General features: G+C 41.5%; 1 protein-coding gene across 3 annotated transcripts in view; it reads left to right on the forward strand.

Moving 5' to 3' along the window:
- Positions 1 to 23,386, forward strand: part of ZC3H8 (zinc finger CCCH-type containing 8) — a 33,130-nt gene that overhangs the window by 3,744 nt on the left and 6,000 nt on the right. The window contains exons 2-9 of one of the 3 annotated variants that reach the window (XM_070429748.1): positions 1,378 to 1,459; positions 6,976 to 7,213; positions 8,355 to 8,488; positions 13,057 to 13,294; positions 15,768 to 15,901; positions 18,033 to 18,155; positions 18,735 to 18,846; positions 20,602 to 20,711. In XM_070429748.1, coding sequence (XP_070285849.1) covers positions 1,378 to 1,459; positions 6,976 to 7,213; positions 8,355 to 8,488; positions 13,057 to 13,294; positions 15,768 to 15,901; positions 18,033 to 18,155; positions 18,735 to 18,846; positions 20,602 to 20,711 — 1,171 coding nt within the window. The remainder of the gene's footprint in view (positions 1 to 1,377; positions 1,460 to 6,975; positions 7,214 to 8,354; positions 8,489 to 13,056; positions 13,295 to 15,767; positions 15,902 to 18,032; positions 18,156 to 18,734; positions 18,847 to 20,601; positions 20,712 to 23,386) is intronic. The other 2 variants (XM_070429751.1, XM_070429750.1) reach the window with 2 other exon arrangements.

A 23,386-nucleotide genomic window follows, 5' to 3' on the forward strand; every position in this document is an offset into this window, starting at 1 on the left:
GGTAGCTTATCTGATGGGTGTAACTCTGAAGCTCTGAATGGAGAGAGATCAGTGGTAAACTGTTGGATTGGGTATAGCTGTGAAGCCTGAACTCCTGTAACTTGGAAAGAAGCACAAAGCCACTATTCACAGTCTTGTAAGATGTTGCTTTGAGTATGTATGTTTGCTTAGTCCTCGCCTTTATCTGGCATGTAACACATATTTGAAGCTTTATTCAGTAGTCACTACTTTCTGAGACAAAATTGTATTTAATGCCCCGTATCTATACCATCAACGATTATTTATTTAGGTTTATTTATGAACTAGAGGCCTGTTGCATGAAGAGATTTGTGCAATAGGCCTTCCTTCCCCTGGCTGCCGGCATCGGTTTTCCTCTGGCACCCAGGACCCAGGCCTTTGCTTCGGCTGCAGCGGAGAAGCCAAGCCTCTTCAGTCTTCAGTCATCTTCAGTCTTTAGTCTTTGCTCCATGCCTGCATATGCAAATTAACCGCCATCGTTGTTGGGTTAATTTGCATACCATCCTGATTGGCTGGTGGGCGTAGCAAAATGACACCAATTTGCATGTTTCTCTTTTATTAGTGTAGATTTTATTGGCTTCTTTGTTCACCAGTTTTTTGTATTTCCTATCTTTATCTTTCTTGGGTTCACTTTTAGTTTTGCTGAAATATCCTTAAATAACTTTACTTGATGATGTGCATGCATGCCAACTTCTCAGTCCTTGTGAGTATGAAAACAACTTCTCTTTTTCATCTTCACTTGAATATAAGTTTGGGCTCTCCTGACCTGAGAAGGCACCCTGAATTCTACCTGAAATACATCCCCCTTGCACTCATTCCTCTTTGTTTGCTAACTCTTGCATGTCTTTTAGGTTCAGAAAGCCTCTGGCACCTAAATCTAGGTTGTGTTCTTCATATATATACCTGTACTTACCACACCATATTGAAATTGCTTTCCTTCTTTCTCCCAAACAGATAGAAAGTTCTCAGAATGCAGGGACAAGATCTGTTTTACTCATTGTTGTATCCTAGGCTTTAGGGCCCAGAGCCTGTATGCTGAGTATGGTAGATACTCAGCATTTGTTGAATGAATTGAATGAGAATGAATGGATAAATTAAAAACCTGCTAATACTTGAGCTAATGTTCGGGGTTATGTAATCTAAAATTCCAGCTTTATTTTTTACTCAAACATGTTGCCATTTACTACTCATAATTTTGTACATAATTCTCTGGAAAGAAGGGTAGGTGGAGTAGGATTTGAATTTGGAATTTCAAGGGCAAGTTGAAGATAAGCCAAAGCCATGGGTTTTAATGCTGTGGGATGAACCCTTTTCAGGTTTAAAAATATCCTCTTGTGTTATTTCATATTTTTGCTACAGAATCGATGATGATACAGAAGTTGAAGAAACACAAGAAGAGAAAATAAAAGTAAAAGTGGAGTGTGAGCATATTTCTAAAAAAGTAAGATTAAGTTGGCATATTGAAATAACAGCACAATAAACCTTTGATTTTGCAGACCTTGATTTAACAGTCTTTGGGTTTAATGGACAAAATTTCTGGTTCATATGTCATGTGAGAATTAATATCCTGTTAATTTTTAAATGTTTTAACCAAGATTTGCTTATAATTAAATTAACTGTTTTTTTTTAATAATTCACTGTTATTTTAAACAAATTTTAGCAAATAGGCGATAAGTTGGAAAACACACTGCAGTAATTTTGCCAACATAAATAAATATTACGTATCTACAACTGTAGTTTACATATTTAAATCGAAGAGTCACTGCTTGTAGCCAATGTTCGGCCATGATTAGAATGTGATCACACCTTATCACACATGTAATTGGTTCTGTTTTTGAGTGGTGTCACTTTCTGCAATAGTATTAACTCATGCTGTGGGATGTTCCCCTGTGCACTAAGCCATGCCCAGCCATGTGCATTTGTATGCTCATGGTAACTGGTGAATGCATACATTTAATAAATTTAAAATTACAGTAATACTTTTCTGTGAAATTTAACTTTTCATACTTAATTTTAATTGCACAGATGTGTCTATATAAGTAAAAACAGGTAAACTAATTTGTCAATTATTTAATATACGAATTCGTAAAACATACTTTATTATATAACGGACTTTCAGCTTTAACAGACACCCCTCACCTGAATTAGTCTGCTATATTGGGGTTTTACTGTAATGGATATGAGAAATTTTTTAGGGATCCTGTTTGTTTCATTTTAGTTAGCATTTGAGACACAGTTACTTATATCAACCCAGTTACACTTTTTAAAAAATTTATCCTTTGAGGGTTTTGTCATTTAACATGAACTATTTTTAGTGCATTGCATTTATTTTTTCTATTTCTGAAATGGGTTGTAAAGTGTTTCAAAATTTTCTTCTCATATTAGATCTAAATTTTAAGGATATTGAATTGCTAATGTAACTAACTTTAGTGATTTAAAGCTTAAAGCTTGTATTCATTTGCTAGGACTGCCATAACAAAATACCTGGCTGGTATTCTCAATGGTTAGAGCGTCATCCTGTGCATCGAAGGGTCACAAGTTTAAATCCCAGTCAGTACACATACTCAGGTTCAGGTTCAATCCCCGGTCTGGGCCTGTATGTGAGGCAACCTGTCGATGTTTCTCTCTCTCCCTCTCCCTTCCTCTCTTTCTATAATAAATGAAAAACATATTCTCAGGTGAGAATTTTTAAAAAGTACCACAAACTGGGTAACTTAAAAAGTAGAAATTTGTTGACTCAAGCTTCTGGAGGCTAAAAGTCTGACAGGATCAAGGTGTCAGCTGTGAAAGGGAATCTCTTCAGGCCTTTCCCATAACTTCTGGTGGTTTGCTGGCATCTTTAGTGTTACTTGGTCTGGCTTCCAGAGCATCACCTGGATCTTTACCTACCTGTTCGAATGGTGTTCTCTGTGTGTGCATGTCTGTGTATAATTTCTCCTTTTCATAAGGACACTGGTTTTAAAGGATTATAGCCCACCCTAATACCTGATTTTAATTATACATACAATGCCCTGTTTCCAAACAGTCACATTCTAAGGTACTGAGTGTTAGGATTTCAACGTAAGAATTTGGGAGGACACAACCAGTAACAAAGCCAATATCTGCTCTTCTTTTGCCTCTTTTTCTCTTTTGAACTGTTTTTTTTTGTAATTATTAATTTTAGCACATTACAAAAGAATGGGTTTTAATTGGCAAGGAGACTTCACAGACACAAATAGACTATCCTGCAATACTCTTTACTTAGGTTTATACAAGGATATAGGACAGGAAATACAGCAGGAACAGCATCTTCAGCACCTCAGGAAGACTCTCAGCTACCCAAGGATGTGAATTCTTTTGCCTTGCTATAGATGAGGGCCAAGATTGACAGGGAGAAATTACAGCTTGGATTGCCTACAATTTTTTTCTACTATTTTAGTCATTTGGGCCCAATACTTCGTGCCCATTTAAAGTCCTCTAATCCATGTGTAACACTATATAGGAGATAGGCAGGTACAACATTCTAGGATTATTTTAAGTGGTTTCCAGGAAATAGAACTTTGAAAAGATGGATACCTAGATTGTTCCTAAGGAGGCTTGCTTTAGCCCAGGCTCTTTACTCACAAGTGTGTAGAATGTGAATGTATCCCAGCTGATTAAAAAGAGAGCACCCAGGTCAGCACATTGGAAATCAAGAAAGATCATTACCATCAGAGCCTCTGGTGCCTCCCTTCTCAGCCATCCTCCTTGTTTCTTCCTAGAGGTACAGTCCTAACTTATGTACTAATCACTTCCTTGCTCTTCTATACAGTTTCACTAATGCTGTCATCCATAAGAATACAGTTTGTTCTTGCCCATTTTTGTACTTTATAGAAATAAGATAGTGCCATGGATGTTTTTTTTCTCAACATTATATGATTCATAGATATTATGGTGTATACTTGTTTGCTTGTTGTCTTAGCTGCATAGTGTTCCATTATTTGAACATACTAGATCTGTTGTTGGCAGACTTTTGGTTTGATTCTCATTGTTGGAGATTATGGGCAATGTTGCTACTACATTTTCACTTGTATCCTGCTGCATATGTTCAGTGGTCCCCTTTACCTATAATTTTGCTTTCCTTGGTTTCAGTTACCCATGGTCAGCCATGGTCCAAAAATATTAAATGGAAAATTTCAGAAAGAAACAATTCTTAAGTTTTAAATTGCACACTGTTCTGAGTAGCACGATGAGATCTCAGGCCATCCCACTCCATTCTGCCCAGGATGTGAAGGGTCTCTTTGTCCAGCTTATCCCCACTGTGTGTAGACACTTCTTGCCTGTTGATTACTTGGTAGCCATTTTGGTTATCAGATCAATTGTTGTGGTATCACAGTGCTTGTGTTCAAGTGATCTTTATTTTACTTAATAATGGCCCCAAAGTGCAAGGGTAGTGATACTGGCAATTCGGATGTGCCAAAGAAAAGCCGGCGGTGCTTCCTTTTAGTGAAAAGGTATGAGTACAGTACAATAAGATATTTAGAGAGAGAGATCACATTCATAAAATGTTTTGTATAGCAAGTATATTGGTACAGTTGTTTATTTTATTAGTTATTGTTGTTCATATTTTACTGTGCCTAATTTATAAATTAAACTTTAGCACCAGATAGGCAGGTACCACATTCTAGGATTATCACACGTATGTATTAGTATATGTATATACTAGTATTAGTATAGGGAAAACAGTATATATGGAGTTTGATACTATCCGCAGTTTCGGGCATCCATTGGGGGTCTTGGAATGGATAAGTGGGAACAATTCTATTCTGCATGTACATAGGAATGGAACTGCTGGGTCTTCAAGCATCTTTACCTTTACCATAATGGCAGCCTGCATTCCAAAGGGGTTCTGACTTTTATTTGCAGAGACAGTGTATGAAGGACTGTATTTCTACTGCTCCACACTTGATATTTTTATCCTAATTTTTTGCCATCTGATGAGGTATCTCATTGCAATTTACTTTGTATTTTCTTGATTGCTGTTGAGATGGGGCATCTTTCCATATGTTTGTACATTTGGATTTCCCTTTGTGTGTGTGTGTGTGTGTGTGTGCGTGTGTGTGTGTGTGTGGCGCACGCGCCTATTCAAGTCCTTCTGTCCTTTTTTAAATTGGTTTGTCTGAATGTTTATATCATTGTTTATAGTTCTTTATTCTGGATATAAAGGTTTTTTTTTCCCTTCATTGTGGATTATGTATTGCAGATATCTGCACATTTTCTGATTTTCTTTCCACTCAATGACTCTGTTGATGAAAAGCTTATAATTTTAATGTATTCAAATTTATTAATTTTTCCCTTTATAGTTACTGCTTTATTTAAATATCCTGAGTAAAAATATTTTCCTACAGTATCTTTATTGTTTTGCCTTTCACACTTAACGTATCAGGACGATGCTCTAACCAACTGAGCTACCCGGCCAGGGCTTCCTCACTGCCTTTCACACTTAAGTTTATAATCACCAGGATTGATTTTTGTGAACACTAATAGGTGCAAAGAACAACAAATTTTGTTTTACTTTTTATTTTTGTTATCATATGCAATTGTTCTGGCATCATTCGCTGAGGAGAAAGGACTGCCTTTGCTCCTGTAGGCCTGCAGTGTCACCATTGTCAAAAATCAAGTGCTCATGTTCAGATGGGTCTGTTTCTGGACTATTCTCTTCCACTGGCTTATTTGTCTATTGTCTATTCCGTCCTTTAAGACCTCAGTCTGTTAATTACTACAACCAGCTAGGGCTTATATTGGTTTCTTGTTTGGCTAGCATATGTAGGAATGTTTGGGATTAAACCTTTGAGTACTTGTTAACTTTTCTGGGAATATCTTGAATTTATCCTCATAGTTGATAGCTAATTTAGCCACAACTAAGCAGCCATAGATTATAGATGATGAATGAATGGGTGTGCCTGTGTTCCAGCAGAACTTAATTTGCAAAAACAGGAGGCCAGGCCAGTGTTTGCCAATTCCTGACCAGAAGTTCTGTTTGTAAGTTTTTTGTATGGTGTTAGTTGGAAAAGGGTGCTCTTTCTTGAGGATGTGGAGATGAACTTGGTGGCCTGAAGACTGTTGGATTGGTTGGTAGTCTTGTCTGGTGTAATGAAGATAAAATGTGCATTGAAGCCCTTGTCAGATTAGGAAACTTTCTTAGTTTGTTTGGATCCTTCAAGCAGAAGCAAATTCATTTTCTAGGCTTACGGAAGGCAAACCTTTAAATTGGAAAAAGAATAGGCTTTGGTGTCTATGATATATCTTAGTGTAGTACATTTTTAATTGGGCCATTACAATTTACTTTTATGAAATCATGAGTTACTGAATTAAACCATTTGGAATATAGTCAATATCAAGGGAGAAATAAAATGTAAACTATAATGTAATTTTTTAAAGAATTCTCTGCTTTTAAAAAATATATTATTATTGATTTCAGAGAGGAAGAGAGAGAGAGATAGAGATGTCAAGGATGAGAGAGAATCATTGATCGGCTGCCTCCTGCACACCCCCTACTGGGGATCGAGCCTGCAACCCAGGCCTGTACCTTGACTGAGAATCGAACCATGACCTCCTGGTTCAATGCTCAACTGCTGAGCCACAGCAGCCCAGCAATTTTTTTTTTTTATCAAAAAGTTAAAATTTGGGTATTTACTCTGTTAATTCAGCAAAGTACATAGAGTATACAAATTAAGAATCTTCCCTCAAATTACCTTTAAGGATGGCTGTGTCATGCTGGTTTTTTGTTTTTGTTTTTACATTGTTTTGTATTTGTTTGTTTTTAATTCTGGAAAATTTCAAATACCTCAAAATGAAAAGAATAGTATATGATCCCCCATGTATCCATCACCTAATCTCAGGAATGATCAGTTTATGATCAGTCATTGTTTCTTCTTTATAATCACATAGTTTTGAATGGTGCTAGGTTTTTTAAATTGAAATTTTAATTTTACTTAGTTTAGGCACTTTGGAAACTCTACAACATCACCAGAGAATTTGCTACATAGAAAATCAAGAAGTAAGGACTATGATGTATACACTGATAATATCTGCAATCAGGAACCAGAAGATAATTTTGCTAAAGAGCTTCAACAGCATATAAAAGCCAAAGAAATGGCAAATGCTGCTCAGTCCTTATTGTCTCATAAAGAATCCATGAAGAAAGAGGAAGCAAAGTGTACACAGGAAGGTAAAGGTAAAACTATTTTATCATTTAAAGTCTATCTAGAGGAGCAATCACTTTGTTCATGACTTGGGGGGTAGGAGTTCACCTGCATTTTATGATAAGACTAGAGACCCAGTGCACGAAATTCGTGCATGGGTAGGATCCCTATGCCTGGCCGGCCATCAGCGATAATCAGGTTCCCCGCCTCACCGCCTCCAACCTCCCAGCCTCCTCCTTCCCTTGCTCCCTCAGCGCCCCGTCACCACTGCCCACTGGTCACCCGCCATGTTCTGTGCCACACCCTGGTGGTCAGCACACATCATAGCGAGTGAACGAACTCCTGGTTGAACTCCCGAGGGGCACTTTGCATAGTAGCCTTTTATATATATAGAAGATCATGATTTATATGGATCTTTACTCCAGATACGAGATACCCTTCAACACCTGGCCACTCAGTATACAATGCTCACTGAGTTTGCAGGAGGAGCTAAGCATTCAGGAGGGTTCTCAAAGGCCATGACTACTTTGAAAGGGAGAATGCTAAATCCCAGCCTCTGTAAAAGGGACAAGATATACCTGTTTGTATTGCTATCAGCTGAAGATGAGTTGACTCGATGTCAGGGATGGTGGTGTGTCAGACTAATTTCATGTAGGTATTCTTTTAGATATCTTAGTTTCAGGTGTACAGCTTAGTGATTAGTCAGTTATATAACTGTAAGGTGAGTTATATAAATAAGTCCAGTACCCATCTGACCCCATACATAGTTATTACAGTATCATTGTATAAATGCAATACTTGATCCTCATTTACTGCCTCCCCCCTTAAAATGCTTTTCTGTTTAATATGGGTCATAGATGAGTTTAATCTGTATGAAATGTTTTCAATGGAAAATCTGATAGTAATCTACACGGTCAGTTTAAACATTTGAAGTTTTACTGTTATAGTGTTATGGTAGTTCCTAATTAGATTCCTCATACCCTGAACACTTCAGAAGGATCTGGCTTGTTGCTGGGCCAGGGACCGAACCTGCAATGTAGGTATGTGCCCTGACTAGGAATCAAACCTGAGACTCTTTGGTGTACTGGGCAGCGTTCCAAACAACTGAGCCACACCAGCCAATGCTGCTATTGTGCTTTTATATCATCATTAAAGTTAATTTTCTGTTTTCAGATGTTAATCAAAAAAATAAAAACTTTAAAGGTGCCCATAAGAATGGTAAACAGAAGAAAATGAAGCGGAAATGGCCCGGCACTGCAGACAAGGGATCATATGCATCACTGAGGAACAGTGGCTCACAGGGACAGGTAAAAGGACCATTTCTGCCTTACCCTCAGTGACAAGGCACAAAATGAGGTTTATCAGTAGTGAAATCTTCGACGGCAGTGGGCTACACGTTCTTGCTCACACAGGAGCTGCCAGCACCCCCTTTAAGCCGTCATGCTGCACCGTTGCCTCGCATATATGCACCTCAGTATTCCCTTCATTTGGTTTACATTGACTTGATTTTTGAGTGTTGTGCAGTCATTGTATATGGATTGACAGACGAGTAACGGGGAGAAAATACAATAATCATGAGCATATTTCAAAGGCCACAAAGTCTTACAAAGTTTCTACTGTTGCAGTCCCTGGTCTACTGGGTCTAGACTCCCTCTGGAAAGCCTATGTAATAAAAGCCTAATATGCAAGTTGACCGAATGGCGTGATGACCGACAGAATGACTGGTCGCTATGACATGCACTGACCACCAGGGGGCAGGTGTTCAATGAAGGAGCTGCCCCCAGCCTGCAGCCCCCAGACCAGCCCAGGCAGGTGCCAATGGGGGGCCCTCTGATCATCCTGCCTGTCACCCCACTTGGCCCTGATCGCTGGCCAGGCCTGGGGACCCTATTCGTGCATGAATTTCTTGCACCAGGCCTCTAGTTAAAAATGAATATATCTGAGCATTGGCCTTACCACCCATCCCTACCCTCCTCTTAGTTTGATTTTGCTTGTAGAAGTTCTGTACATGTAATTAGGGTGGGACAATAAGTGACTCCTCTGGACTTGGCCTTTCTGAGGGCTTCTGAACTGGCGGCAACTATTTTTATTGGGTTTGTCCACAGGGACATGTGCTAAATTACTAGGAATACTAAATTGTCTATACCAGTGGTTGGCAAACTGCGGCTTGTAGCCACATGCGGCTCTTTGGCCCCTTGAGTGTGGCTCTTCCACAAAATACCACATGTGGGGGCACACATACAGTGCGATTGAAACTTTGTGGCCCATGCCCAGAAGTTGGTATTTTGTGGAAGAGCCACACTCAAGGGGCCAAAGAGCCGCATGTGACTCGCGAGCCACAGTTTGCTGACCACTGGTCTATACTAATAATAGGGTGATATGCTAATTAGACCAGACATCTTTTGGACATCCTTCCTGACAAAGCCATGGTGGCAGATGCAGTGGTGGTTAAGGGTGATCAGGCCGGCAGGGGAGAGCAGTTAGGGGCTTTCAGGTTGGCAGGGGAGAGCAGTTAGGGATGATCAGGCTGGCAGGAGAAAGCCCTTAGGTGTGATCACGCAGGCAGGGGAGCATTTAGGGGCAATCAAGCAGGCAGGCAGAAGTGGTTAGGGGTGATCAGGCAGGCAGGCAGAGGGGTTTGGGGTAATCAGGCAGGGAGGCAGAGGTGGTTAGGGGCAATCAGGCAGTTGAGTGGTTAGGGGCGATCAGGCAAGCAGATGAGCAGTTAGGGGCAATCAGGCAGGTAGGCAAGCAGTTAGGGGTGACCAAGCAGGCAGGCGAGTGGTTAGGGAGGATTAGGCAGGCAGGCAGAGGCGGTTAGGGGCAATCAGACAGGCAGGCAAGCATTTAGGGGTGATCAGGCAGGCAGGCGGAGTGGCTAGGGCGATCAGGCAGGCAGGCAGAGTGGTTAGGGGCGAGCAGGCAGGCAGGTAGTTGAGCGGTTAGGAGCCAGTGGTCCTGGATTGCAAGAGGGTGCAGGCTGGACTGAGGGATCCCCTCCCCACCCTCCCCCTGTACACTAATTGCATGAACCGGGCCTCTAGTCAAGTTATAACTGTCACTGAAATGTATGGTGCACTGAGGTGTTCTCAAATACCAGAATGTAGAGGACTTACTCTGAGGTCTTATTACCCACCTAAGGAGTCCTGGCTTTTATCAGGCATTGTATTCAATTTCTTCGGAGAACAGCCCTCTCTTTTGCCCAGGGTAAACTTCTCTTTGATTGTATTCTGATGAGGGGTGGGCAGAGAGAACTTGTTATAATAGCTTTGTTTGTTTCCATGTAGAATTTTAATTTCTCCTCAGTTATGGTCTCATTTCTCAGACTCCACCTAAGCTGAGTCTCCAGCTTAAAACTTGCTTTTCATTTATCAAAAATCTGCCAAGAACCTGTTGAATTCTCTCAATTGCTTCATGCCCTCCTTCTGTACTTTATTTCTGTGGAATGTCAGGAAGCCATACTAGTTCAGTAAGCCATCCTTAATCAAAAGCAGGAATTTTTTTTACTTAAAACTGCTTTATTTAGACTCCTTTACAAAAAAGGAGGGGGGGAGACAAAGTTTTATTGTCATGTTTGTATGCATTCTAAATTATGTAGAGAACAGCAAACATCAAAGCAGTGAGTTTATAGCTAGTTGTGTGAAGAAAAGTATTAAGGCAGTAATTTGTATTTTCGGTTATTTCATTGCCCTCTGAAAAGAATCATATCAACTAATAATACTCATCTCTAATATTATTAAAACAGGCTCTCCAAGGGCAGCTGCCAGCCCTGGGCTTCTGCTACAGTGGGTACCTATGATTGCAGCTGTCATTTCAGAACAGCTCCAGCAACAGTTAGAAAAGCATTCCTCAAAGTAAAGTTAACCTGATTAAAGAGAACCAGGAGGGTCTTTCTTCTTGTCATTAGGACTGCCACCTCCTCTGTCACCAAAGCTGTGAATTATGGGGAAAAGGATAGACTTTGGTAGCTATGATATATCTTAGTGTAGTGCATTTTGTAAAATTTAAAAAATATATATTTTATTGATTTTTTTACAGAGAGGAAGGGAGAGGGATAGAGAGTTAGAAACATCCTTGAGAGAGAAACATCGATCTGCTGCCTCCTGCACGCCCCCTACTGGGTATGTGCCGGCAACCAAGGTACATGGCCCTGACCAGAATCGAACCTGGGACCCTTCAGTCCACAGGCCGACACTCTATCCACTGAGCCAAACCGGTTAGGGCAGTGTATGCATTTTTAATTGGGCCATTGCCATTGTCCTGGTTTTATTTATATTGCTAAGTCATCTCATCTTTTTCTTTAATACAAGAAAAACAAGTATGTTATTACTAATTACTAATTAGTAATCAGGCAGGAAGGTAGCAGTTAGGGGCAATCAGTCAGGCAGGCGAGTGGTTAGGGAGGATTAGGCAGGCAGGCAGAGGTAGTTAGGGGCAATCAGGCAGGCAGACAAGCAGTTAGGGGTGATCAAGCAGGCAGGCGGAGTGTAGGCCTGTATGCAGTACTGTAGGCCTGTATGTTTTGTGCAAAGGGGGCATTTAGTCACTCATTTGGATTATTGTAATATTAATTCACATACACTGAATGGAATTTTATCTCTTTGTGTTTGACTAAGCTAAACTTGGGAGCTATGGCATATTGAATGATTTTTTGGTTCTCTAAATAAAAATTAAAGAACAGAACCAAGGTAAACACAATCATTACAAGAGTCAGCCAACTTTTTCATAACAGACCAGATAGTGCGTCTTTTTGACTTTGTGAGCCATATTGTCTCTGCCACAACTAAGCAGCCATAGATTATAAATGATGAATGAATGGGTATGCCTGTGTTCCAGCAGAACTTAATTTACAAAAACAGGCTAGGCCAGTGTTTGCCAATTTCCTGACCAGAAGTTCTGTTTGTAAGTTTTTTGTATGGTGTTAGTTGGAAAAGGGTGCTCTTTCTTGAGGATGTGGAGATGATGTGGAGATGAACTTGGTGGCCTGAAGATTGTTGGATTGGTTGGTAGTCTTGTCTGGTGTAATGAAGATAAAATGTGCATTGAAGCCCTTGTCAGATTAGGAAACTTTCTTAGTTTCTTTGGATTCTTCAAGCAGAAGTAAATTCATTTTCTAGGCTTACGGAAGGCAAACCTTTAAATTGGATAAAGAATAGGCTTTGGTGTCTATGATATATCTTAGTGTAGTACATTTTTAATTGGGCCATTACAATTTACTTTTATGAAATCATGAGTTACTGAATTAAACCATTTGGAATATAGTCAATATCAAGGGAGAAATGTGAACTATAATACTGTAATTTTTTTAATACAAGAATTCTCTGCTTCTTTTAAAAAAGTATATTATTATTGATTTCAGAGAGGAAGAGGTAGAGAGAGATAGAGATATCAATGATGAAAGAGAATCATTGATCAGCTGCCTCCTGCATGCCACCTACTGGGGATCAAGCCTGCAACCCAGGCCTGTGCCCTGACTGAGAATCGAACCATGACCTCCTGGTTCAGTGCTCAAACCACTGAGCCACAGCAGCTGGTCGATTTCTTTTTTTAATCAAAAAGTTAAAATTTGGGTATTTACTCTGTTAATTCAGCAAAGTACGTAGAGTATACAAATTAAGAATCTTCCCTCAAATTACCTTTAAGGATGGCTGTGTCATGCTGGTTTTTTTCTTTTTGTTTTTTGTTTTGTTTTTTGTTTGTTTTTTAATTCTGGAAAATTTCAAATACCTCAAAATGAAAAGAATAGTATATCTCCCATGTATCCATCACCTAACCTCAGGATGATCAGTTTATGGTCAGTCATTGTTTCTTCTTTATCATCACATAGTTTTGAATCATGCTAGGTTTTTTAAGTTGAAATTTTAATTTTACTTAGTTTAGGCACTTTGGAAACTCTACAACATCACCAAAGAATTTGCTACATAGAAAATCAAGAAGTAAGGACTATGATGCATACACTGATAATATCTGCAATCAGGAACCAGAAGATAATTTTGCTAAAGAGCTTCAACAGTATATACAAGCCAGAGAAATGGCAAAAGCTGCTCAGTCCTTATTGTCTCATAAAGAATCCATGAAGAAAGAGGAAACAAAGTGTGCACAAGAAGGTAAAGGTAAAACTATTTTATCATTTAAAGTCTATCTAGAGGAGCAATCACTTTGTTCATGACTTGGAGGGTGGAGGTTCTCCTGCATTTTATGATAAGACTAGAGACCCGGTGCATGAAAATTCGTGCACTGGGAGTGGGTCCCTCAACCCAAACTGCACCCTCTCCAATCTGGGAGCCCTCAGGGGAGCTTTCGCCAATCTAGGAGTTTCTGTCTGTCTTTGCAATCATATGAGCGAATTGTCTGAGACCCCCAACCCAGTTTGGTTTGTTGCTCACAGAATAATAGAGGCATTTTTTTTTCTTTGCTTCATTGGTGGAGATTTCCTGGAAATTTTAGGATATCTTCCCTTTATTTTTTCCTAGACACTCTGATTTTACTTATGTCTCTCACCTTTGCTTTCCCTCCACCCCCCACTGCAACAATAACTTGCTCCAGGTTCACTTTGCTCTAGTGTCTAGGACAGTGATGGCGAACCTATGACACACGTGTCAGAGGTGACACGCGAACTCATTTTTTTGGTTGATTTTTCTTTGTTAAATGGCATTTAAATATATAAAATAAATATCAAAAATATAAATCTTTGTTTTACTATGGTTTCAAATATTTAAAAATTTCTGTATGTGACACAGCACCAGAGTTAAGTTAGGGTTTTTCAAAATGCTGACACACCGAGCTCAGAAGGTTTGCCATCACTGGTCTAGGAGATCCGTCTGCCACCAGAACTACGATTCCTAGCATTCCTGGTGCTCCGTGTGCTCTGGGCTTCCTCTTCCAGTCCTGGGGCTGCCAACAGAACTACTATTCCCAGAATTCCTGGTGCTCCCCATGCTCTTGGTTTGCCCTTTCTGCTCTGTCTTTGTACCACGGCCTCCCACTCTGTCAAGTCCTCCAAGCTGCCAGCTCTCCCTCTCTGCTCTTTGTCTGGCAGCTTGGGAGCCAAGTTTGCCAAGCCACTGTACTCTCAGCTGGCTCTCCCACTCAGTCGCCCCCCCCCCAGCCACTGGGCGGAGAACAGAGGGAGCACCATCCCCCCAGGCTGCCAGCTCTCCTGCTCTGCTCTCTGCCCGGCGCCTGTGTATGGAAATAAACTTGCCATCTTTGTTGGGTTAATTTGCATACTCACTCCTGAGTGGCTGGTGAGTGTAGCAGAGGGATGGTCAATTTACATGTTTCCCTTTTATTATATAGGACTAGAGACACAGTGCATGAAATTCGTGCATGGGTAGGTTCCCTATGCCTGGCTGGCAATCAGGGCCAATCAGATTCCCCGCCTTCAACCTCCCAGCCTCCTCCTACCCTCGCTCCTTCAGCGGCCCATCACCACCACCTGCTGGTCACCTGCCATGTTCCATGCCACTCCTTGGTGGTCAGTACACCTCATAGTGAGTGATCGAACTCCCGGTCGAACTCCTGAAGGGACACTTTGCATAATAGCCTTTTATATCTAGAGAAGATCATGATTTATATGGATCTTTACTCCAGATACGAGATACCCTTCAACACCTGGCCACTCAGTATACAATGCTCACTGAGTTTGCAGGAGGAGCTAAGCATTCAGGAGGGTTCTCAAAGGCCATGACTATTTTGAAAGGGAGAATGCTAAATCCCAGCCTCTGTATGTAAAAGGGACAAGATATACCTGTTTGTATTGCTATCAGCTGAAGATGAGTTGACTCGATGTCGGGGATGGTGGTGTGTCAGACTAATTTCATGTAGGTATTCTTTTAGATATCTTAGTTTCAGGTGTACAGCTTAGTGATTAGTCAGTTATATAACTGTAAGGTGAGTTATATAAATAAGTCCAGTACCCATCTGACCCCATACATAGTTATTACAGTATCATTGTATAAATGCAATACTTGATCCTCATTTACTGCCTCCCCCCTTAAAATGCTTTTCTGTTTAATATGGGTCATAGATGAGTTTAATCTGTATGAAATGTTTTCTTTTTTTAAAAAATATATTTTATTGATTTTTTTACAGAGAGGAAGGGAGAGAGATAGAGAGTTAGAAACATCGATGAGAGAGAAACATCGATCAGCTGCCTCCTGCACATCTCCTACTGGGGATATGCCCGCAACCCAGGTACATGCCCTTGACCGGAATCGAACCCGGGACCCTTGCGTCCGCAGGCCGACGCTCTATCCACTGAGCCAAACCGGTTTCGGTAATGTATGAAATGTTTTCAATGGAAAATCTGATAGTAATCTACACGGTCAGTTTAAACATTTGAAGTTTTACTGTTATAGTGTTATGGTAGTTCCTAATTAGATTCCTCATACCCTGAACACTTCAGAAGGATCTGGCTTGTTGCTGGGCCAGGGACCGAACCTGCAATGTAGGTATGTGCCCTGACTAGGAATCAAACCTGAGACTCTTTGGTGTACTGGGCAGCGTTCCAAACAACTGAGCCACACCAGCCAATGCTGCTATTGTGCTTTTATATCATCATTAAAGTTAATTTTCTGTTTTCAGATGTTAATCAAAAAAATAAAAACTTTAAAGGTGCCCATAAGAATGGTAAACAGAAGAAAATGAAGCGGAAATGGCCCGGCACTGCAGACAAGGGATCATATGCATCACTGAGGAACAGTGGCTCACAGGGACAGGTAAAAGGACCATTTCTGCCTTACCCTCAGTGACAAGGCACAAAATGAGGTTTATCAGTAGTGAAATCTTCGACGGCAGTGGGCTACACGTTCTTGCTCACACAGGAGCTGCCAGCACCCCCTTTAAGCCGTCATGCTGCACTGTTGCCTCGCATATATGCACCTCAGTATTCCCTTCATTTGGTTTACATTGACTTGATTTTTGAGTGTTGTGCAGTCAGTGTATATGGATTGACATGTTTTATATGGATCTTTACTCCAGATGTGAGATACCCTTCAATACTTGGCCACTCAGTGTACAATGCTCACTGAGTTTGCAGGAGGAGCTGGGAGTTCAGGAGGCTTCTCAAAGGCCATGACTACTTTGAAAGGGAGAATGCTAAATCCCAGCCATATATGAAGCAGACATATAACGGGGAGAAAATACAATAATCATGAGCATATTTCAAAGGGCACAGAGTCTTACAAAGTTTCTGCTGTTGCAGTCCCTGGTCTACTGGGTCTAGACTCCCTCTGGAAAAAAAAAAGAATATATCCGAGCATTGGCCTTACCACCCACCTCTACCCTCCTCTTAGTTTGATTTTGCTTGTAGAAGTTCTGTACATGTAATCAGGGTGGTTCAATAAATGACTCTGGACTCAACCTTTCTGAGGGCTTCTAAACTGGTGGTAACCATTTTTATCAGGTTTGTCCAAAGGGACATGTGCTAAATTACCAGAAATACTAAATTGTATATTTATATACCATCTTGCTCTGCCCCCATATTTTACAAATGAGGAATCAGGCCCTGAGGTTTCAGGTGACTGTCATGGTCACCCAGGGCCAGGCCAGTGCTGGCACTTTGTATTTTGACCGCCCCCATGAGTATTTCCTTTCATTTGGTTTATATTGACTTAAAGGGTTATTCAGCCAAAGCTGATAGCTTTTCTATATGAGAAACAAATCTAAGTATATATGTTACAATTTAATAAGAGAACCAAAGGTTTAAATTAACGTATTTATAAGACAATTATTTGATAGTGCTCGGTGGAAATTAGACATTATTATGAAGCAGAAATATAAACATACAGCCAGCTCCCTTCTTTGTATTTCTCAAACTATTAAGAAATTTGATGTGCAGAAGCTAGAAGCTGTATTACAAGTTAACACACTAGCAGTGGTTTATGCTTCTAGAGAGCTAAAATGTGTTATGAGATCCCCTTTTGTTTTTATACCTTTATCACCATCTTTGAGGGGATAGTTCTAGTTCTGGTTACATTTGTTTTTTGTTGTTGTTTTTTATCCTCACCTGAGGACATGCTTAGAGAGGAATGGAGAGAGATAAATATCAAACGATCGGTTGCCTTCCTTATGCTCCCTGACGGGCGATCAGACTCTCAACCCAGGTATGTGCCTTTATCTAACACCTTTTGGTGCACAGGCCAACACTTAACCAAATGATCCACTCAGGTTGGGCTACATTTGTTCATTTGAGGTGGTTAGTATACTTATCTCACACCCAGAGAGTATCTCATTGAAATGAAACATTATACTGCTTTTAGTTTTTATGATTTCCAGTTTTATCTCCATTGTTCTAAAGATCCTTGTTCTTGCCTGGCTGGTATGGCTCAGTGGTTGAGCATCGACCTATGAACCAGGAGCACAATGTTTGATTCCAGGTCAGGGCACATGCCCAGGTTGTGGGCTCGATCCCCAGTAGGGGGTGTGCAGGAGGCAGCCGATCAATGATTATTTTTCATCATTGATGTTTCTATTTCTCCCTCTCCCTTCCTCTCTGAAATCAATAAAAAATATTTTAAAAAATAAAAATAAAGAGCCTTGCTCTTACATTTCGCTTTCTATCACAAGTAGTAGGACTTTTATTTTTTTTATTCATTTAAAAAAGTAAGGGCAAAGTACAATAAAATATTCAAATTGTATAAATACTAAAGTTCAATGATAGAATGCTGTTGGAACTGGCAAAACATTCACTTTTCAACTCTGTACAAAAGTCCAGATCTTATATGTGAAGGTCAGGTTAGAAAAATCACTTTTTAATGTTTTGTATGTGTTTTAAAATAATTTGTGCAATGAAATAAAATATTTCATTTTCCGTTTCTCACATTTAGTTTTTTGTTTTTGTTTTCAAAGGATGATAAACCTAAAGAGAATCAGCAGCACGTGCAAATGAATCAGGGGTTCATCAACCAACATACAGTGGAGCGAAAGGGAAAGCAAGTTTGTAAATATTTCCTTGAAAGGAAATGTATTAAGGTACAAAAAATGTGTAAGCAAAAATATACTAAAATGGAAGGCATAGCAAAAATGTACTAAGATTGACTCCTATTTCCATTAAACACTCTAAAAGTATACCTGTTTCCTCCTAGAAAATGTTCACTTAGAAAATTTTACCAAAATCCTTTTTTAAGTTTAAGAAAGATAATTTTTAAAAAATGTTTTGTTGCCGAAACCGGTTTGGCTCAGTGGATAGAGCGTCAGCCTGCGGACTGAAAGGTCCCAGGTTCGATTCCGGTCAAGGGCATGTACCTGGGTTGCGGGCACATCCCCAGTAGGAGATGTGCAGGAGGCAGCTGATCAATGTTTCTCTCTCATCGATGTTTCTGACTCTCTATCTCTCTCCCTTCCTCTCTGTAAAAAAAAAAAAAATGTTTCGTATTACAGATGTTTAGGCCTTAAATTTTAAGTAGATAAATATGATAACTCATTAAGAATTGGACCATATAGCTTCTAAGACTATTTTTTTCTGGAATTGTTTATCTAAAGTTTAGTAGGAATTGTAATGAGTTAACTGTGAGAAATAATTTCTTTTCTTTGTTCCTTCTTTTGGCCCAGGGAGACGAATGTAAATTTGATCATGATGCAGAGATAGAGAAGAAAAAGGAAATGTGTAAATTTTATGTACAAGGATATTGTACCAAAGCTGAAAACTGTCTGTATTTGCATAATATCCTTTATCACAAGATACAACTTTACTCTTCATAAACACTTATGTGAACATTTAAAATATGTACAGTTTTGAATGGAACCAGTGTCTTAGCTATGGCAAAGACAAGCCATACTTTATTATCCAAACCCAACTCACTATTGAAGTGATTCAGTTGTATATAGATTTTTTATTTCACGTAAGAAAAGAGGGATCCCTTAGAGAGTCTCTCAGATGAAGTATAGTAGGTTTGTGAGACCTGTTCAAGTCCAGAAAGACTTTGTCAGAATTTCTGCTGTGACATTCACTCATTGAATCTAACAGAGGCAGGGCTGCATTATTTGGGAATGCTTGTTTTCTGTATATTTTGTATTCTGTAGGGGTTAACTTTTCCTAGATTTGAAGCTAACCCTCACTTCAGAGCATAGGGTACAGACATGTTGTAAAAAAACATGAACATTTTAAGGTAATAACACCTTTGGTTACTTTTAGTAATTCAGAACAGGAAATCACAAATTCTAACCTGAGATTCTTTTCCTGGGAAACAATGTTGACATTGTATAAATTGATTCTTATACATGAAGGATTCAGATTTGTTAAGACATACCATTGTCATTGACTTAAATTTCTCTATCCCAAAAGAATGTTTTAAAAATAATCACACTTCTCAGGGTATTTAAAATACACATCTCTTTTATTTTTAAATTTTATTGACTTGAGGCCCAGTGCGTGAAATTCATGCATGGCGGGAAGGTCCCCCCTCAGCCCAGCCTGCACCCTCTCCAATCCGGGACCCCTCAGGGAATGTCCGACTGCCGGTTTAGGCCCGATCTCAAGGTTCGGGCCTAAACCGGCAGTCGGACATCCCTCTCACAATCCTGGACTGCTGGCTCCTAATCACTCACCTGCCTGTTTGCCCCTAACTGCCCCTGCTGCCAGCCAGGTCGCCCCCAACTGCCACCTCCCTGCTGCCCTGGTCGCTCGTAACTGCCCCCCTACCTGCTGGCCTGGTCACCCCTTACTGCCCCCCATGCTGGCCTGGTTGCCCCCAACTCCCCCCCCACCCCCCCGCCGGCCTGGTCGCTCCCAACTGCCCCCCTCCTGCCGGCCTGGTTGCCCCTCATGGCTCCTCCCTCCTCCCCCCCCCCCCCCCCAATAAGCCTGGTCACCCCATGCAGGCTGCTTGTTCAGTCATTTAGTCATCCCTCAGTAACTCCCCTGCCGGCCTGGTCGTAGGCAGCCATCTTGTGAGGATGTGAGGGTCAGTTTGCATATTACCTCTTTATTATATAGGATTTCAAAGAGAGAGGGAAGAAGAGAGTGAGAAGAGAGAGAAACATCGGTTTGTTGTTCCATTTATTTATGCATTCACTGGCTGATTCTTGTATGTGCTTTGATTGGAGATCAAACCCGTAACCTAGAGCATCAGAATGATGCTCTAACCCAGTGGTTCTCAACCTTGGCTGCACATTAGAATCACCTGGGAATCTTTTTAAAAATCCTGATTTCTGGGCCTCATCTTCCAGAAATTCTGTTTCTTTGTTATGGGGTGCGGTCACAACATTAGTAACAAAGAAACAATTTCTGGAGGATGAAGCCCAGAAATCAGGATTTTCAAAAGATTCCCAGGTGATTCTAATGTGCAGCCAAGGTTGAGAACCACTGCCCTAACCAGTTGAGCTAACGGGCTAGAGCCACACCTCTTACTTATATCAAAGTCATCACAATTTGTTTTAGTTGGATTAAGATTGTTCTCTTCCTTAACATTTGGGATACGTGAATATCCTTGCAAGTTTTATCACACAGGAGCAAAATGTTATCAAGGTGAGAGCTGCAAGTTTTCCCATGCTCCTCTGACTGCTGAAACACAGGAACTTTTGGTTAAAGTAAGTACAGTTTTAGTCAACTTTTATTGTTATTTTTTAAAGAATTTGTTTGAATTAAGGGTGAGAATTTGAAAAGCTATTGTTCTTGAAGGAACATGCCTCCTAGCTTAACAAATAGCATATATTAGGACTGATAATCTAAGAATTTACTTCAGCTTAGGATATTATTATTCATTTTTATACTTTTCCTTGTAGCTTGAAGGAAAATTTACACTTGTTGCTGTTATAAATTCGAGTATTCTTAGAACTTTGAATGCAGTTAGAAATGTTAATAGCTAAGCTAAAAAAGGGAACAACTAATAGGAGAAAGGTATTCCTATTACACTCTTGGAAGGAAAATTAAGGATCATTGATTGGTTGATAAATATTTTAGAGTCACATTACAGAATATTCTAGCTCTTTCTAGCCTTTTCTTTAAATATTCTTTCAGTCTGTGCGAAAGGATCATTGAAAAGTAATAGTCATTTATATTCTGTCATTTCCCATATGTTATTTGGAGCAAGTCTCAAAAATTAAATTGACATATAAGTGAAAATAAAAGATTATTTTAAAACTAAGCCATACCATATTGTGACAGTTGTTTTGAACACATGCAAATGTTAGAAACTCAAAGGTGCTTATCTATACTAACAACTAGGGGCCCGGTACACAAAAATTTGTGCACTGGGGAGGGGTTCCCTCAGCCCAGCTTGCCCCCTATCACATACTGGGAGCCCTAGGGGATGTCCTACTACCTGCTCCCTACTCCCCTTGGGGAGCGGGCCTAAGCCACAGTCTGGCCTCCCTTTGTGGAAGTCGACCGGGCTGATCAGGGGAAGGCACCAGCCCCATCACTGCACTGTTGCAGCCACTGCCAGTCACCGCAGCCACTAAGGTGTTTTCATCAACACGGACTCCAGTCCCTTTACCATGAAAAAATGACAACTTTCTTTAGGCATTTTCAAGAAGTGTCTTTCATAGGATATGACATTTCTTTCTTTCTTTATCCTCACCTGGGGATATGTTTCCATTGATTTTTAGAGAATGTGGAAGAGAAAGGGAAAGACAGAGAGAAACATCAAAGTGAGAGAAACACTTTGATTGGTTGCCTCCTGCATGAGCCCTGACCTGGGCCCCAGCCAGGGAGGAGCCTGCAACCTAGGTACATGCCCTTGGTCAGAATTGAACCCAGAATCTGCGTTGGGCAGGCCGAGGCATTATCCACTGAGCCAAACCGGGTAGGACAGGATATGACATTTCTTAATCCTCCAGCAGCAGACCTTCCTTTTTTCTCCAGGAGTGTGGTAAAAAAAACCCTAGATCACTTTTTGGACTCTTATTACCCAAGTTACTAAGAATATTACCAGTGGCATACAGGGAGCTTAACCAATCAGCAGTCAGAAAAGGTGTTTCCTCTGTAGTTCACACCAATTGCTGGTTTGGCCCCTGCCCAGGCCTAACACCTCTGGGGAGTCATTAGCCCTGGGCCAGGGCACCACCAGCTCCCAGCCACTGTGGCCATCAAGGATTGCTGTCAGGCTGCGCCCTGGTTCTGGCCGCCACCACCATCAGGGATCACTGGCTGGCTCCTCCCCGGCCCAAGCCTAAAGCCTCTGGCCGAGGTGTTAAGGCCTGGGCCGGGGCACCCCCAGCTCCCCGCCACCACAGCCATCAACGATCCCTGGCTGGCTCCTCCCTGACCCAGGCCTAAAGCCTCAGGCCGAGGTTTTAGGCCTGGGCTGGGGCACCCCCAGCTCCCTGCCACCGCTGCCGCTGCCATCAACGATCACTGGCTGGCTCCTCCCCGGCGCAAGCCTAAAGCTTCTGGCCAAGGCTTTAGGCCAGGGCCAGGGCACCCCCAGCTCCCCACCGCTGTCATCAACGATCGCTGGCTGGCTCCTCCCTGGCCCAGGCCGGGGCACCCCCAGCTCCCCGCCGCTGCCTCCACCAAAGATCGCTGGCTCAACGATTGCTGGCTGGCTCCGCCCTGGTTCCCGCTGCTGTCGCCATCAATGATCGCTGGCTGGTTCCTCCCTGATCCAGGCCTAAAGCCTCAGGCTGAGGTTTTAGGCCTGGGCCGGGGCACCCCCAGCTCCCCGCCGCCACCATCTACGATCACTGGCTGGCTCCGCCCTGGTTCCCCGCCTCCGCCACCATCAACAATCGCTGGCTAGCTCCTCCCTTGCCCAGGCCTAAAGCCTCAGTCCATGGCTTGGAGCCGACGTATGCAAATTAGCCGCCATATTGGCTGGGGATTAATTTGCATATCTCAATGATTAGCCAGTGGGAAGGGTAGCGGTTGTATGGCTAATTACCATGTTTCTCTTTTATTAGATAGGATAGAGGAATATGCAAATTCGCTGAGATGCCGTAACATAACAACCAATCAGGACAGGGGGCAGGGATGAGGCCGCAGCAAAGAGCTCTCAGCATTCCTGTGCCGGGGATCCAAAGGGCACGGAGAGGAAGGGAGAGTAGATAGGCAGGGGAATCAGGCCAGGAGGGGAGAGCAGATAGGCAGTTAGGGGGATCAGGCCAGGAGGGGAGAGCAGTTAGGGAGATCAGGCTGGCAGGGGAGCAGTTAGGGGCATCAGGCAGGCAGGCAGGGGAGCGGTTAGGAGCCAGTGTTTCCAGATTGTGAGAGGAATCCTGGATTGGAGAGGGTGCAGGCCAGGCTGAGGGACCTCTCCCCCCCC

This window comes from Myotis yumanensis, unplaced genomic scaffold, assembly GCF_028538775.1.
Source record: "Myotis yumanensis isolate MYYU_CA2020_CCGP unplaced genomic scaffold, mMyoYum1.0.hap1 SCAF_11, whole genome shotgun sequence".
Classification (NCBI taxonomy): Eukaryota; Metazoa; Chordata; class Mammalia; order Chiroptera; family Vespertilionidae; genus Myotis; species Myotis yumanensis.